This window comes from Peromyscus californicus, unplaced genomic scaffold, assembly GCF_007827085.1.
Source record: "Peromyscus californicus insignis strain IS unplaced genomic scaffold, ASM782708v3 Scaffold_5__1_contigs__length_169319896, whole genome shotgun sequence".
Classification (NCBI taxonomy): Eukaryota; Metazoa; Chordata; class Mammalia; order Rodentia; family Cricetidae; genus Peromyscus; species Peromyscus californicus.
Window position 1 is genome coordinate 91,073,863 of NW_026294573.1, and position 16,000 is coordinate 91,089,862.

Sequence of the window (16,000 nt, forward strand, 5' to 3'; positions counted from 1 at the left end):
CTGGTGTTCACCGTTCTGTCATCCAGAGCCTTGGCTGCTTCATGGCTTTGGATAGGGATGCAAGTGGCAGTGGGGACCTCTCTCCAGCCTGTACTGCAGAGGGCAGGGTTGTTTTATCCGTGTCCTGCTGTGGGTTCTTCTCTACCCTGTGTCCTTACTCTGTCCTGTCAGGAAGTTTACACATGAAATAAAACCATGTCAACAGAACACTAATTCCTTGCCATAGTTTCCTAACCGCTTCCTTTGCTGACTGTAGTTAATGCCTGTCTTTGTAGCACGTCTCATACCCAAAGAAGGAAGGCTATGTTTATTTTGTTTTTAAGTTATTCTTGATTTCTAAGAGCCCTTCTAGAAGGGTTCCTGGAGAGTCTCTGAAGCCATTTTCTAGATAGCTTCAGCATCATATAAAAGATGACTGTTTGGTGGCCAAGGGTTGTTTGACTTGGGAGCATTGGTTTCCCAGTAATACTGGTGTTTCTCTCTTTAGCATGAGTCTGCCCTGCCCTGGGATGACCACAGACCACGAATTAGCTGGCGTGGGGATGGGCAGTTTTTTGCTGTGAGTGTTGTTTGCCCACAAACAGGTATGGAACTGAATTACACTTAAAATTTTACCTAATTAAAATTTAGAAAAGTTGTCTTCCTTTTGCTTTGAGTAGAGTATTAATTACACAGAGCAGGGAAAGAGATGCTGCCTTCACTGTTAACGGCTCAGGGATTAGAAGAGTGCTTTGAGGCTGTCTGGTCTGGCTGCACCCACTGCGTACAGATTGGAACGTGTAGGGAAGGTGTACATGGGCGTTATGTTTGAGTGTGTGTTTGTTTACTCACCTCCCTTGCAGGGTCTCGGAAGATCAGAGTGTGGAACCGAGAGTTTGCTTTGCAGTCAACCAGTGAGCCTGTGCCAGGACTGGGGCCCTCCCTGGCTTGGAAGTGAGTGTGAGAAGGAGCCCAGGGCTCTTCCTCCTTTCTCATCCCTTCCTCCTGAATTCAGCTAGCTGTGTCTAGTCCTGGTGTGTGAGGCTCCCTGGGACTGGGGGGCTTTTGTGAGACCCAGGGAAAATGCTGCTTTCCTCTGGACCCATTCCCACAGCAGGTGGTCTGCCGGCTGAGAAAGCTGCAGGCTAAGCTTGAGTGTCCACCTTCCCTTGCTTCCTTGGTGCAGATCACAACTCGCCTGCTGCCATTTTGGCTGCATGCAGTAGAGTGGAACGAGTGCCCCTTGTTGCAGCAGCACTTCATGCAAATCCAGTCGGCCTCCTAGGCTGCAGACAGCGTGTTTCCACCAGGAGCAGAGTGGGACTGGGTGTTATGTAAGCATTTGAGTTAAAACATTGAAGAGAAGTGGGAATGAGGCAAGTGGACTAAGATGATTTCAAGAGAGAAATGCTACCGTCCCTACCTGAGCAGGAAGTCATTTGACTGAAAAAGAAAAGGCTTACTTAGGAGATTATGCCTGAAATGGTGTAGAACATTTACTTTTTTAAAAAAAATCATTCAGTTGCAGTTTGAATCATAAAGACTGTGTGCACACGGTTCCTTGGGACCAGTTAGCTTTTTTCTCTTACCTGCTGGCGTGAACTGCTTGCCAGTACACAGATGGTGAGCTTAAAACTTCCTTGGAATCACACATACACACACACACACACACACACACACACACACACACACACACACACCACACCACACCTACCCACCTGCGCACCCACCTACCGACCACCTATCTACCTTACTGCAAAAGGGGGGTTTTAGTTGTTTTTTTTTGTCCTGCTGAGAAAAACTAAGAGCCTTTTGTGTCAATCTCCCCTGCGCTTAGTCCGCTGGATGAACTTTTGACTGCTTTACCTTTGACTTTGCTTTAGACCCTCAGGCAGTTTGATTGCATCTTCTCAAGACAAGCCCAACCAGCAAGATGTTGTGTTTTTTGAGAAAAATGGACTTCTTCATGGACAGTTTACACTTCCTTTCCTCAAAGATGAAGTAAAAGTAGGTGTCTGAACTCTGTGTCATCCAGTTGAGAGCACTCTTCTCAGCTGCAGAAGTTTGTATTTGATAGAGGTTATGAATTGAGGCTACGGCGTAGAAAACATGGCTTTTGACTTTAGAACAGAAATGCATTTCTTCTCTGCTAAGAAAAACCACAGAAAGAAAGTAGAAACACTAGTGCTTACTATTTATTTTGATGACTAAGTTTCCCAGTGATTGATATTTAAACATTAAGCAGCTATGTACCATTAAAGTCTTGGCTGGAGATACATGAAATCTTTAATTATGTAAACTTTTTTTTTTTTTTTTTTTTTTTGGATTTTTCGAGACAGGGTTTCTCTGTGTAGCTTTGCGCCTTTCCTGGAACTCACTTGGTAGTCCAGGCTGGCCTCGAACTCATAGAGATCCTCCTGGCTCTGCCTCCCGAGTGCTGGGATTAAAGGCGTGCGCCACCACTTTTAAAAAATTATATAGGATAATATTTCTTGTGTAAATTTTTAAGAGAGGTTTTCTTTTTGGAACTATATTTTTTTTCTATATTATACCATAATTAGTATTAAGTATTAATAGAATATGTATAACTAATATAATAATGGATTTAATATAGTATAAGATATTACTATGTCTAATTGTCAAATTTCTTGATTTTTCTAGAAATGTTACATTGCTTTTTGTTACATTTGTATTTGAATCTTTAAGCATAATGCATATTTTAAGTCTTTTTTATAAAAGCAGTTTCACAAATTGGTTTAACAACTCTAGGTTAGTAACAGAGTTGGAGGTCAGCTCTAGTATAGAGTTATTGGCTTATGTGTGCAAGGAATTCAACTATTGTAAAGAGTTTGAAGTAGACAAATAACTGAAAGTCAGGGGTGTCTTTTGTCCTTACCAGGTAAATAACTTGCTATGGAATGCAGATTCCTCTGTGCTTGCTGTGTGGCTGGAAGACCTTCCAAGGGAGGACAGTTCTACTCTGAAAAGCTATGGTATGACAGCTGTTGAGCTTTGGTTCATGTTCATGTGTTCTATCAAAGTAGAAGATTGTGGGGTTTCCTTCCTCCTTCAGCCTTCGGTGAACTCAGTGTAGCCTGAAGTGGGTAGATGCTGATGGAGAGGGGTTCAGTCATGAATTATTCAAAGTTCTCTAGAGAAGCAGAACCAGTAGGTTATAGACAGAAGAGGGGTGTGGCTGGCTCTCTTCTAAGGAATTGGCTCGTGTGTGTAGGGGAGGGCAGGTTTGAATTTCTGTGGCAGGCTGTAAGTTCAGGCAGGATTTTGTGTTGCAGTATTGGGACAGAATTCCTTCTCTCCTGGGAATCCTGGTTTGTTTTTAAGGCTTCATACATCGTGGGGGTATCATTTTATTTAAAGTCTCTCAGAGCAATATCTAGATTATTGCTTGACCAGGGCACCACATGTTAGCAGAGCAAAGACAAACTATAACCATAATCATCAGGGCAGAAAATGAAATGCTGTAGGAGTGAATGGATTAGGTTGCACATGAGACAGACTTTTTTGTAGCTTTTAAGATGTTTGGGTCTATATATTTAAGTATAGACTTAGGATTAAGTCTGTTGTCTTTTTACTTTCTTTTCCCCCCAGTGCTGGGTAACTTAATCCCGGGGCTTAGACTGCCTAGGCAAGCCCTCTGTCACTGAGCCAAGCCCCAACCCTGTTTAAAGTAAATGGTGTCTTCCTTCCTGTCTTCCTTCCTTCCTTCCTTCCTTCCTTCCTTCCTTCCTTCCTTCCTTCTTTCCTTCCTCCCTCCCTCCCTCCCTCCCTCCCTCCCTCCCTCCCTCCCTCCCTTCCTTCCTTCCTTGTTTTTGTCTTTAAGCACAAGTTATTATGTGGACCTGGCTGGTCTCTAATGTAGCTAGAGTTTTCCTGCCTTGCCCACAGTCAGGACAAATCTCTGTCACCCGCCAGTCCCACAGCCGCTCAGACCCAAGCAAGTAAACACAGAGACTTATATTGGTTACAAACTGTATGGCTGTGGCAGGCTTCTTGCTAACTGTTCTTATATCTTAAATTAATCCATTTCTATAAATCTATACCTTGCCACATGGCTCGTGGCTTACCGGCGTCTTCACATGCTGCTTGTCATGGCGGCGGCTGGCAGTGACTCCTTCCGCCTTCCTGTTCTCTCAATTCTCCTCTCTGTTAGTCCCACCTATACTTCCTGCCTGGCCACTGGCCAATCAGTGTTTTATTTATTGACCAATCAGAGCAACAGATTTGACATACAGACCATCCCACAGCACTCTAATTCACAGAAATCTGCCTGTCTGCTTCTGCTGGGATTAAAGGTGTATGCCACCATGCCTGGCTGATACATGCTGACTTTTTCTGTTTGTTTTATTTTGAAATTGTATTTTAATTACACTGTTTCTCCCTTCTTTTTCTTCCCTCTATACCCCTCCCCACCGATACATGCTGTTTCATGACTTGCTTTGACACTGTGTCACAAGCAAGGTTCCATTCCATGTGCACATCTATATCATTTTAGATTACTGTGTCATTTTCTTCTGTGCCAGTTAATTAACTCTTTGCTATTAGACATTTATATCTCATGATCAACAACAGTGAAGTGAACGTGTTCATAAATCTTTTAGCTTGTTTATTTTCTAAGTTTCTTTCAAACTCGTTAATCAGCAGGACTTTTAATCTGAAATGTAATTGAGTAGTTTGTTCATTTATTCATTCATTTTAGGAGTTCTTAACCCTGGCTAAGCCTTCGGCTCAGAATTGGACTCATTGTTTCGGGAGAGAGAATATATATTGACATTAACTATTTATTTTTGGTGATGTTCAGGATTTAATCAGGGACTTATAACAATTTCAAAACCAAACAGACCCAGACTTCCAAGTTGTTTGACTATGCAGCCACTCAAAGACCAGTGATTCCCAGATGTAAAGCAAGGACACTGGCAGACACAGGCTAACAAGAGTACAGGAGTCCTCCCAGTATCTGCCCTCCGTTACATAAACCTGTGGTTCAGCCTGCTAGCCCATGGCTTCATAGACACACTGTAATGGTGTGATTAGAGAGCTAAACATCATTTTCTGTGATCACTAAGTTAAGAATTAGTGGCAAAGTTCAAATAAGTTCTTTCATGTAATTAAAATCTTAATTTATGTGTTTTCTATTGATAAAGGCCAGCTTGGACATAATTGGTCATTTTAATACATATTGGGATGATTGAGTGCATATTAATCTTCAGGCAGCTGAATATTGGTTGATACTAGATAGCCTGGGACATAACTGCATACAAAGAACTGTGAGAAAACAGGCATTTTAAACCCACAGTGATGCTGGTCCAGAACCTGCCTAGAGTACCTTGGCACAACCGTGTACAGCATAAGGACTTTGTCTACAGCAGACCACATGTTAGGCCCTAGTCTCACTGGACTGCATCCCCACTGCATTGTAGCTGTCTTATTCTGTGTGAGGATACTTTGCAATGCTTGCACTTGATGATACCTATGGACTTAACATTTCGCAGACAATATCCCTACAGTGTGATGCATAGCTGTATGTTTAGTCTGGTTATCTTGCTCAACTTTGCATGGGGGAAATGTCCTGAAATATTGTCTTAGCTATCTTTTGATATTATTATATAATTATTTTGGAGAGACCAAACAGGAAGAATTCTTGGAAAAATACAAAGCTACCCCTGTCCCCTCTTGGTTCCCTGGTCTCTGATGGCCCTCCTTTCTTTTTCTCCACACAGTCCAGCTTTGGACCATGGGGAACTATCACTGGTATCTCAAGCAAAGCCTGCCCTTCAGCACCAGTGGGAAGAACCAGATCGTGTCTCTGCTGTGGGACCCGGTGATGCCGTGCCGGCTGCATATTCTCTGTCAGGGCTGGCGTTATCTATGCTGTGACTGGCACTGGACCACTGAACGGAGCTCCGGAAATAGTACCAGTGACTTGGCAAATGTGGCTGTTATTGATGGAAGTAAGCTTCTGGGAAATGTGCCCATGAACATGTGGGTCCCAACCCAGGGCCTGCAGATGTGCTGGTTTAGCCAGAACAGTGGGGAAATCGTCCTTTTGGTTGTTTGGTTTGTTTGATGTCTGATGACCAGGAGTGTCATTAAATAGAATATGTACTCTCCTAAAAACCCAAGTTCCACCAACCCCACTTCCCTGTTGAACCATATTTATTTATAGCCTTATACATTGACTTGTCTGGCTTTTGAAGTTGAAGACTGACAATTTTCTCCTTTTGCAGAGAAGAGTGAAGCCATGTGGGTGGGGCAGTGGGGTCTGTTAGCCTTGTATTGGCTGTGCATTCCACTATGTTTGGCTTTGTTTTTTATTTTAAGCACTGTAAACTACCTCTTTCTCTGAGATTCTCGGTCAAATCGTAGACATTTATCTCCTGTGAGGAAAATTGGTGTTTTTAATTATATGTAGGCATCAGTGGTGGAGAGCTGGATTGTAGAATGAAATAGCCACAGACAGTTTGTTGATAGCAGATAGACACACTTGGCACTAAATGTTCTGGGTAGTACTTTTAATACTGGTTTCTATAATCATGTTCTGTACAGAGAACTTAGTCATATCTTATTACCAATTTATACATAGAAAAGTACTTTTTTATTGGGGGGAGTCTTTTTTAGATGGAGTCTTGGTATATATCCCTGGTTCTCCCTGTGTAGAGCAGGCTCCTTGAACCCATGGCATCCCTCCCTCCTGCCTCAGCCTCTCAATTGTGGCCCTTAAGGTTTTGGAGGTGTAGATTACTCTAGTTTAATCTCTCTTCCTTACAGACCCAGGTTTAAAGCTGGAACATTGAGCTCTTGGTTGTTTTGCCCCGATCCCTGGCACCTTAATTTTTCAAGGGCAGTGTAGGTCTGCAGGCCACACTAGCCAGGTGCAAACAGAGCTCTATGAACCCATACTGTTTCTAAGTTTATTTATTTTTTTTTTAAGATTTATTTATTTATTATGTATACAGTATTCTGCCTGCATGTGTCCTTGCAGGCCACCAGAGGGCACCATGTGGTTGCTGGGAATTGAACTCAGGACCTCTGGAAGAGCAGTCGGTGCTCTTAACCACTGAGCCATCTCTCCAGCCCTGTTTCTAAGTTTATTAATGAGAAAACACCAGAAGTTATTGTGAAGAGCTACTGCATGCTGCCTAACACAGTTATCATTTAGGTTTTCAGTGAGGCTTCCTGTCTGTTTTTACACACTGAACATCCATATGGCTAATCCTCCTTTTCATTGTGCAGACAGGGTGTTGGTAACAGTCTTCCAGCAGACTGTGATCCCACCTCCCATGTGTACCTACCGGCTGCAGATCCCACATCCGGTGAACCAAGTCGTGTTCTGTGCTCACCTCGGAAAGAGCAATGACCTTGCTGTCCTCGATGCCAGTAACCAGATTTCTGTCTACAAGTGTGGTAAGTGGAAACACCCTGACCAAGGAGCTCAGTGCAGTCCCTGCTCCAGAACAGAAGTGTAGCTGGAGTTTTCTCCAGTCCTGCCTGGCCCACGGTCAGGACAAATCTCTCTCACCCTCCAGTCCTGCCGCTTAGACCCAACCAAGTAAACACACGGAGACTTATATTGCTTGCAAACTGTATGGCCACAGCAGGCTTCTTGTTATCTAGTTCTTATATCTTAAATTAACCCATGTCTATTATTCTGTAAGTTGCCATGTGGCTCGTGGCTTACTGGTACCTTACATCTCACTTTTCATGGTGGCGGCTGGCAGCATCTCTCAGCCTCAGCCTTCCACTTTCCAGAATTCTCCTCTCTCCTTGTCCTGCCTATACTTCCTGCCTGGCTACTGGCCAATCAGCATTTTATTTATACAGAGCAATATCCACAGCACTTCCCCTTTTTTTTTTAAAAAAGGAAGATTTTAACTTTCACATAGTAAAATTACAGATAACAAAACAATTATCAAGAAAGAATTACAGTTGCACTATCTAGTCTATTTATAATATCTAGTCTATTTGTATTTGGCAAAATTAAAGGTAGCCCCTCCCTTGGCCCTGCTAAAGAGTTGTCTTTACTGGTGAGAACTGTGGCTGAAATGGTATTGATGAAAAGCAGGTTTTGATTGAGCCTGAAAGGTATGTGGCGATTCAAGAAGGAGGTTGAAATGTCATTATTTCTTAGATTGCTTCATTTGTCTTCTAGAACCCACTAGTCATAAGACCCTACATTCTTGGTCTTCAGAGAAATAGCGTGCAATGATGTTTGCATTTTTGTTTTCTAGGTGATCAGCCAAACATGGATCCCACTGTGAAACTGGGAGCTGTGGGTGGAAATGGATTTAAAGTTCCCCTTAGAACACCTCATCTGGAAAAGAGATACATGTAGGTTCCTAAATATTTTGCATCTCTGGGAGTGGAATTAGGTAGCATTCTGTCCTGAATTCATCCAGCCTGTATCCTGGGGAAGGTGAAGTAGGTACACCAGCTGAGCCTGGTGAGGGAAGCCAATCACTTAGTTTTACTGTGTGCCATATATTACGGTGGCAAGGAAACTCTTCTTCCCACAACTGCTTTGTTCTCTTGGGAGACTCCCACAGGAAGACGGAGGAACAGACACCAAGGCACAGTTACATTCCCTCACATAAATGGCCATATACATGGCGCTAGTATGTGGATGACCCAGTTCAGCTTCTATCCTGGTCTTAGTCCAGATTACAGGATTTCTTTCTGAGTGTTAATCATTTTAGACTCTCAGGTTGAAATCAGAGCACACTTTCCCTTTGAAACAGCGGTACAAATGAGTGGGTGTAATTAACTACCTCGGGCCCACTGGAGGCATTTGCAGAAGGGCATGGAAGCCACATCTGGCTACAGAGCACCAACAAGTAAGAGAACGGAGTTACCCAGGATCGTGGACCTGCTGACTGCAGAAGCCAGGGTTTGATTCTGTTCAGTTCAGAGTGTTCCTGTTCTTAATTATCAGGGACACCCAGTACAGAATTAATAGAAGCAAGTACAAGTGAGAGAAACTAGGAAGGGATTTTAGGTATGAGTCGTATATTTAATACATACCTAGTTTTCAAGGAAGTGTATGCTTTGCTGCCTGTGTATGGAATGCTGATAAGCTTTTAAAGGGCTCCTATTCCGTCATTGTACACTCTGTTAGGCAGCTCTCCAGTTACCACAGTAAATGCTAGACATCTAGCAGCTTAAGAAGGAAAGGTTTAGTCTGACTCCCAGGGTTTGGGGTTTTAACAACCTGTCGGCCTCATGGCTTTGGCAGTGGCTTCATGATTGTAGCATGTGATGGAAGAGACCCACTCACTTCATGGCAGCTGTGGGTAGAGAACTAGAGTCACACCTCTCTGAGGTGAGGGCATTCTTTTAGTGATCTAAAACTTCTAGCCTCATCTCCTTATCATTCTGTTCTTTCAGTGTTACAGAGGTTAGAGTCCAAGCCTAACACAGGGGCCTTCTGGGGAGTAGTCCAGATCCATTTTTGTTTGTTTTTGTTTTTGGAGACAGGGTTTCTCTGTGTAACATCTCTGGCTGTTCTGGATCTCACTCTGTAGACCAGGCTGTCTTGAATTCACAGACATCTGCCTGCCTCTGCCTCCCAAGTGCTGGGATCAAAGGCATGTGCCACCACTGCCCAGCTCCAGATCCGAATTTTAACATATAATTTGAAATCACTAGACAGAGATATAATTCAGATTAAGAGTGAGGCAGTTTAGAACAGGGCTCCTTAAATTCTTCAGTTCACGACCCTTTTTTTACTAAGTAGGTTTTATGTGACCATGGATATATAGATAGGTAAAATAGTGTACAAATCAAACATTTACTGATAATCATAAACTTATTTTCAAACAATTCCTTGGGACTGTGGAGATAGCTCAGCCAGCAAAGTGTTTGGCTGGCAAGCTTGAGGACCTAAGTGCACGCCTTTAATCCCAGCACTCAGGGAGGCAGAGCCAGGCGGATCTCTGTGAGTTCAAGGCCACTCTGGAGTACAGAGTGAGTTCCAGGACAGGCACCAAAACTACACAGAGAAACCCTGTCTCAAAACCCACTCCCCCACATAAAAACAAAAATCAAGAGGAAGGTCAGTCAGTCATTCAGAGAAAATAGGAGACATGAGTCTTCATTTTGATCCTTAGGGAAGAACTGATTTGGATTGGGAAAGAATTAGGAGGAAGCTGGTGAGAACCAGAGCCAGGAAGGCCTGTGTGGCAAGGACTCTGGGCTAGCTGTGTACAGTGGAGACAGTATTGAGGGGGGCTGACTGAACAGGCAGATCGTGCTACAGACCAGCTTCTTAAGTAGCTACTGCTGACTTCCACTGGACCCAGGGACGGGAATTCTCCTTTGAGAGGTGACAAAACAATGCCCAGATCAGGAAAGTGTTAGAAGCAAGGAAGCTGTGCCAGTTTATTAGTTGTTTGGATGTGAGGTGCTTCGGGAAGGGCCCTGTCTTCTGAGGCAGATACCTGCCAGTATACGGTTTATATGCTGGTCATTGTTGACTTGGGATGGCCCTGTGATTCAGTAGCTTAGGCAGAAGGGTGGGGAATTTTCTTACATAGCCAATTTCAAAATGATACTCCTCAAATATAGAGATCTAAGGATATGAGGAAGTGTACTTAAAATAAATCCTACATTCTTAAGTCAGACAAACATTATTTTGGAGGGCTCTGTATTTGGTTTTAGCATAGGGCTTTTTTCTTTATTCTTGAGGCTTTCGTGCATGTATCCAATGAAATATGGTCTTATCTAGCAAATGGAGATTTCCCTCCAACTCATGCCTTGCCATTCCCTCCCCCAAATGTAATCCTCCTACCTTTATGTCTTCTTTTGTATAACAACTGAGTCCAGCTAGTGATGCCCATGTGTGCATGAGTACAGAGGCATTCCCTGGACCATGGCTTCCTACCTGGTGCTACATCCTCAAAGAAGAGCAACTCTACTGCTCCAGCCACTGTCAGCTGCCACTGGCTCCATAGGAGGGTGGGGCCTAGGGATCGCCCATGCCCACTGTGCTGCAGGTGTGACAGGCAGCCCTACTGCTGCTTGAATCCTTGATTGCAACAGCCACGTCGTGTCCAGAAGACAGCACTCCAGCTCCTTTCTTCAGGCTCCTCTTCCATGGTTCCTCGAGTCTTAGGGAATTAAGAGTGGCAGTTGGTACAGATGGTTTATTCAGAGCTGTAGCTCAGGGTCTGTTTCTCTAAGGAATAAGGAGTTGGCTGTATTTTTCCTTTATAAGGAAAGGTTTTAAAGTTCAGTGAGTTAAAGCTTTATTCTTATCGTGGATATTCTTGAATATTTGAAACAGAATTCAGTTTGAGAACACTGGAGATGAGGAGGTAAACCCACTGCAACTGAGCCTTCTCACCTGGATTGAAGAAGACGTTTTCCTGGCCGTAAGCCACAGCCACTGCAGCCTGCAGTCTGTCCTTCACCGATTGACTGTGGCCCCTTCGGAGGTGGAGGAGGAGCAAGGACAGATGAATGTCAGGTATGATGGTTCATCCCTGTATTCAGTCTGTAAAATTGACAGTGAAGTTACACATTGTGTGTATGGACATGGGCAAGGCTGAGGAGGAGGAGGAGGAGGAGACACATAGCAAGAGGCCTGGATGTAGTTTGTGTCATGTCAAAACAATAGATCAAAGCTGTGTCAGGAAGTAGTAAAAAGGAGCATATCAGAAGCGCAAAACATTTGTCAAGTATTTTAATCAGTTATCCACGTATTCGTCCAGTTATTCAGAAAGTAATCATTAGAGTTTACAATTGATTTTAACAGGTAATTACAGTGGTCAGTTCTCATGGGCCAATGTAGTAAAGAAACATATATAACTACATTTATTTTTAAGTAGTAATAGCAAACTTGGCCCCCCTCTTCTGTGTGTGGCTTTGTTCACACTAGAAGCCTCTTTCGTTGTCAGTTCCTATTCCCTGGGCCTGAGCTTGTTTGATTCATGACTTCACCTGTGTCATAGAACAGTGTTGACAACTGCAGACTCTTCTGTCATTCAAGCTCTGGGGGATAGTTGAGAAAGTGTCTAGCCAGCTCCCAGAATACTTCAGGTTTCCAGTGGAAGACTGACTGCTTAGTCTTGTGCTCATGTTAACCTTCACATTGATTTGTAACTAAAGGCCTACCTATTAGATCACATTCTGATGGTAACTCACAAAGCTTCATGCTATCTTAAAGAAGCCTCCTGTGAAGATCTCCATGTTGACTGTGTTCTGCAGGAGATACGTGCTGCCCTGAATTTGGCAGAACCCTGCTTTCTGATAAACACAACAGTTTGGATTAGAAATGTCTACATTTCTGTAGTTTCTAACTTCTTCAACATTAGGGATCTAAGTAAATAAGTCATTTATGATTCTGTTGTTTTAATTTTTGTTTCTCAAAAGACTGCTTTTTTTTTTTTTTTTTGGTTTTTTGAGACAGGGTTTCTCTGTGTAGCTTTGCGCCTTTCCTGGAACTCACTTGGTAGTCCAGGCTGACCTCGAACTCACAGAGATCCACCTGGCTCTGCCTCCCGAGTGCTGGGATTAAAGGCGTGCGCCACCACCGCCCGGCAAAAGACTGCTTTTTGTTCATATAAATACTAATAAATACTAATGTCTTTAAGAGATAGAATGGCACTCAATCAGTTAAGAACTGTCGGTAGCCTGCGTTTACTGTGCTGCACACTGTAAGCATGCTCTTCTGTGTGTTGTACCCATATGAGTTCACTTTTTCTCTTTGTACACACTCTTTGACATGTGCTATCAGCACTTTCCACTTGAGGACTGGCCTCTGAGGTGTAAAGAATCAACTGAGTTGTCTGCTCAAGCAGGACCCAGTCCCATTGTCTGGCTCCGTCTTCTCATAATCTCTGGAAGGTAGTTTGTCCCTCACAAAATTCGAGGTCGTGGTGGAGAAATGAACCTGTTTTTAGAGTTTACTTCTCTTCCCTCTTTTTTTTTAAGATTAGTTAAAAATAAGGTAGCTCCTTGAATAGAATCCTAGCATTGGCTTTGTTTTTATAGGTTCCTTCTCCTTTAAGAAATTGTATTTTTCTCCGTCATTTATTTATTTATGTATTTAGTGGTATTGAAGGTTGAATATGAGGCCCTGAATATGCTAGGGAAGCATATGTCCTCAGCCTTCTTTTTTTCTTTATGTTTGTGCTTATGTTTATGGGTGTTTGGAATGTATGTGCACCATGTACGTGCAGTGCCCATGGATGCCAGAGAGGGCATCAGATCTCCTGGAACTGAGTTACAGGTCATTGTGAGCAACCATGTGGGTACTAGGAACCGAACTTGGGTCTTGTGGAAGAGCAACCAGTGCTCTAAATCTCTTTGCCATCTTTACAGCCCCCCTCAGTGTTCTTTTTACTTTTTTAAATTTGAGACAGGATTTCAATAAATGGCCCAGGATGACATTGAATTTACCCTGTAGCCCAGGCATCTCTGGAACTTGCAGTTGTCCTTCCTAAGCTCCCTCAGTAGCTGGGAGATTACAGGCTGTTCTCACCAGGCCCAGCTGGTGTAGTTTAAATGTTAGAATACATAAGGAAGCTGAGTGTAGTGGTGCATGCCTTTAATCCCAGTTCTCCGGAGGCAGAGGCAGGAGGATCTCTGTAAGTTCAAGGCCAGCCTGGTCTACATAGTGAGTTCCAGGACAGCCAGAGCTACATAGTGAGACCCTGTCTCAAAAGCAAACAAACCAACAAACATACCAAAAAAGAATACATAAGGAAATCAATAAACTGCAGTACATTATAATGAGCTACTACCTGAGTGGGAATGCTGTTCCTCTAGGGTAGACAGCCAGCTTATACTGGCTCTGGAGAAGTGTGTCAGTCTGTCTGTCTGTATCTGTGACTCTTGCACTCTGTGTGTAAAGAGTTTATGTATTACATTGACTCGGGCAGTGTATCCCCAAAGGGTCATTGTTAGTTTTCACTATGGCAAAATCAGTGAAATGTCTCCATTTTAAAGAAAGATTACCTCTTTTATACTTACCTCCAATTTTTGTGTTTGTTTGTTTGCTTGCTTGCTTTTTGCTTTAGTTCATCTGTGACAGTGGATGGGGTCATCATTGGTTTATGTTGCAGTTCCAAGACCAAGTCATCAGTGGTACAGCTGGCTGATGGCCAGGTGCTCAGATGCCTTTGGGGTGAGTGTCAGAATTTTAGGAAAGCAGACTTATAAATAAATAATTCTTGAGACTATGTACTTGCGAGTATCTTGTCAGTGCTACTTGGTTATTTATTGGAGATTGTTTATTCCCAATCTTTTTTAGTTATTATTTTTAGCATACAAAGTAATAGTTTTCATTATGGCATTTCCATGCATTGTTTTTGTTGATCATCCTTCCCCACTCCTCCTGGTGGTCTCCTAACTCCCTCCTGCTTTTATGTCACTTGTACCCTGTTACCCTCTTTTTTCTTCCACCCTTCCAGGACTCTTCTTCCCATTTTTTGATCTCCTTCGTGGTATCATGACCTATACCCACACTCCATACATTATAGAGATTAAAGTCTAGTGTCTGTATAAGACAGAACGTGTGGTGCTTGTCTTTATGAATCTGACTTACTTTACTTGGTTGTTAGTTGACTTTTGCTTATTTGCCATGCTGAGATTCCAGCCTAGGGCTTCATGCACACTAGGCAAGCACTGTATTGCTGAGTTACACCTCAACCCAACGGCTAAGCCTGCTACCCCAGGATGCCATGCTGGAGAGCAGTGTTGGCGGGCCTAGTCTGCTCCTGTTTGGAGTATCCTAATGAATGGAGAGAAATCCAAATTGCATGCTGTGTTTTGTTTGGTGTTGGTTTCCTTTTTGGGAGGTGAGATGGGGATGTTATTTATTTTGTTCTTTCAACACCTCACAAGAAAGAGCTGATGAGCTATTTATAAACTAAATTTGCTAATCTTACAACAGAATCACCGTCTCTGGCTGTGGAACCATGGAAGAGCTCTGAAGGACTTCGTGTTCGATTTGCTCATCCATGCACACAAATGGAAATGGCTATGATTGGAGGGCAGGTAAATAAAGCACGGGAAAATTGACTATGAAGAATAAATAGTTAGTGCCAAGGACATTGGGTGTAAAAGCATGGGTCTTGTAGCTGGACCTATGTTGCCGCTGAATCCCAGGGCAGTGACAGGAAATTCTCTTTCTCTCTTGACCTCCACCTTCTTCATATAGTAAAGGGGAAAGTCAGTCTTTCAGCGTTCAGGAGAGAATTTAGGGAGATAATATGTGTAATTAGCCAGTTTCATATCTCACAGAGTACTCAAAGCTTTATTAAATACCTTATGATGAAAGTATACATTCTGAAGAATAATATTCAACAGATTGTATTTGATGAGTTGTAGGATATAGTAGTTATAAAACAAAACAACTTCTGTCTTAGTTACTTTTCAATTGCCATGGTAAGACACCATAACCATGGGAACTTACAAAAGAAAGCATTTAATTTGGAAGCTTGATATTCCAGAGGGTAGCAGAATCCATGATCATCATGGTGGGGGTGTATCAGTAGGTAGGCATGCATGGTACTGAACAGTAGCTAAGAGTTTACATGTTGAGACAACCACAAGGCAGAGAGAGAGAGAGAGAGAGAGAGAGAGAGAGAGAGAGAGAGAGAGAGAGAGAGAATATGAGAATACAAGCGAGAGAGTGTGAGTGAGCACTCTGCTGGGCTTTGGAAACATCAAAGCCTGCCCCCAGTGGCATAACTCCTCCAGTAAGGCCACACCTCCTAATCCTTTCCAAACAGTTCCACCAACTGGGAACCAAATATTCAGCTATATGAGCCTATGCGTGCCATAGTCATTTAAATTACCACATATGGTGATATTTTATTTGTACTGAAATGTGATTTTATTTGAATGTTAATAAATAAAGTTGCCTGGGGGTCAGAGCTAATAGCAAGCCATTGTAGAAGCTGGGTGGTGGTGATGCACGCCTTTAATCCCAGCTCTTGGGAGGCAGAGCTAGGCGGATCTCTGTGTGTTCAAGGATACAGCCAGCATGGAGACACACGCCTTT

The 16,000-nt window shown here is 43.0% G+C and overlaps 1 protein-coding gene across 5 annotated transcripts in view; it reads left to right on the top strand.

Moving 5' to 3' along the window:
* Elp1 (elongator acetyltransferase complex subunit 1) overlaps window positions 1–16,000 on the top strand; it is a 65,889-nt gene that overhangs the window by 15,622 nt on the left and 34,267 nt on the right. For all 5 annotated transcript variants that reach the window (XM_052717143.1, XM_052717140.1, XM_052717142.1 and 2 more), the window contains exons 7-16: window positions 488–584; window positions 843–933; window positions 1,863–1,986; window positions 2,879–2,972; window positions 5,718–5,948; window positions 7,231–7,401; window positions 8,226–8,325; window positions 11,276–11,458; window positions 14,013–14,119; window positions 14,888–14,991. In XM_052717143.1, the coding sequence (XP_052573103.1) occupies window positions 488–584; window positions 843–933; window positions 1,863–1,986; window positions 2,879–2,972; window positions 5,718–5,948; window positions 7,231–7,401; window positions 8,226–8,325; window positions 11,276–11,458; window positions 14,013–14,119; window positions 14,888–14,991 (1,302 nt within the window). The remainder of the gene's footprint in view (window positions 1–487; window positions 585–842; window positions 934–1,862; window positions 1,987–2,878; window positions 2,973–5,717; window positions 5,949–7,230; window positions 7,402–8,225; window positions 8,326–11,275; window positions 11,459–14,012; window positions 14,120–14,887; window positions 14,992–16,000) is intronic.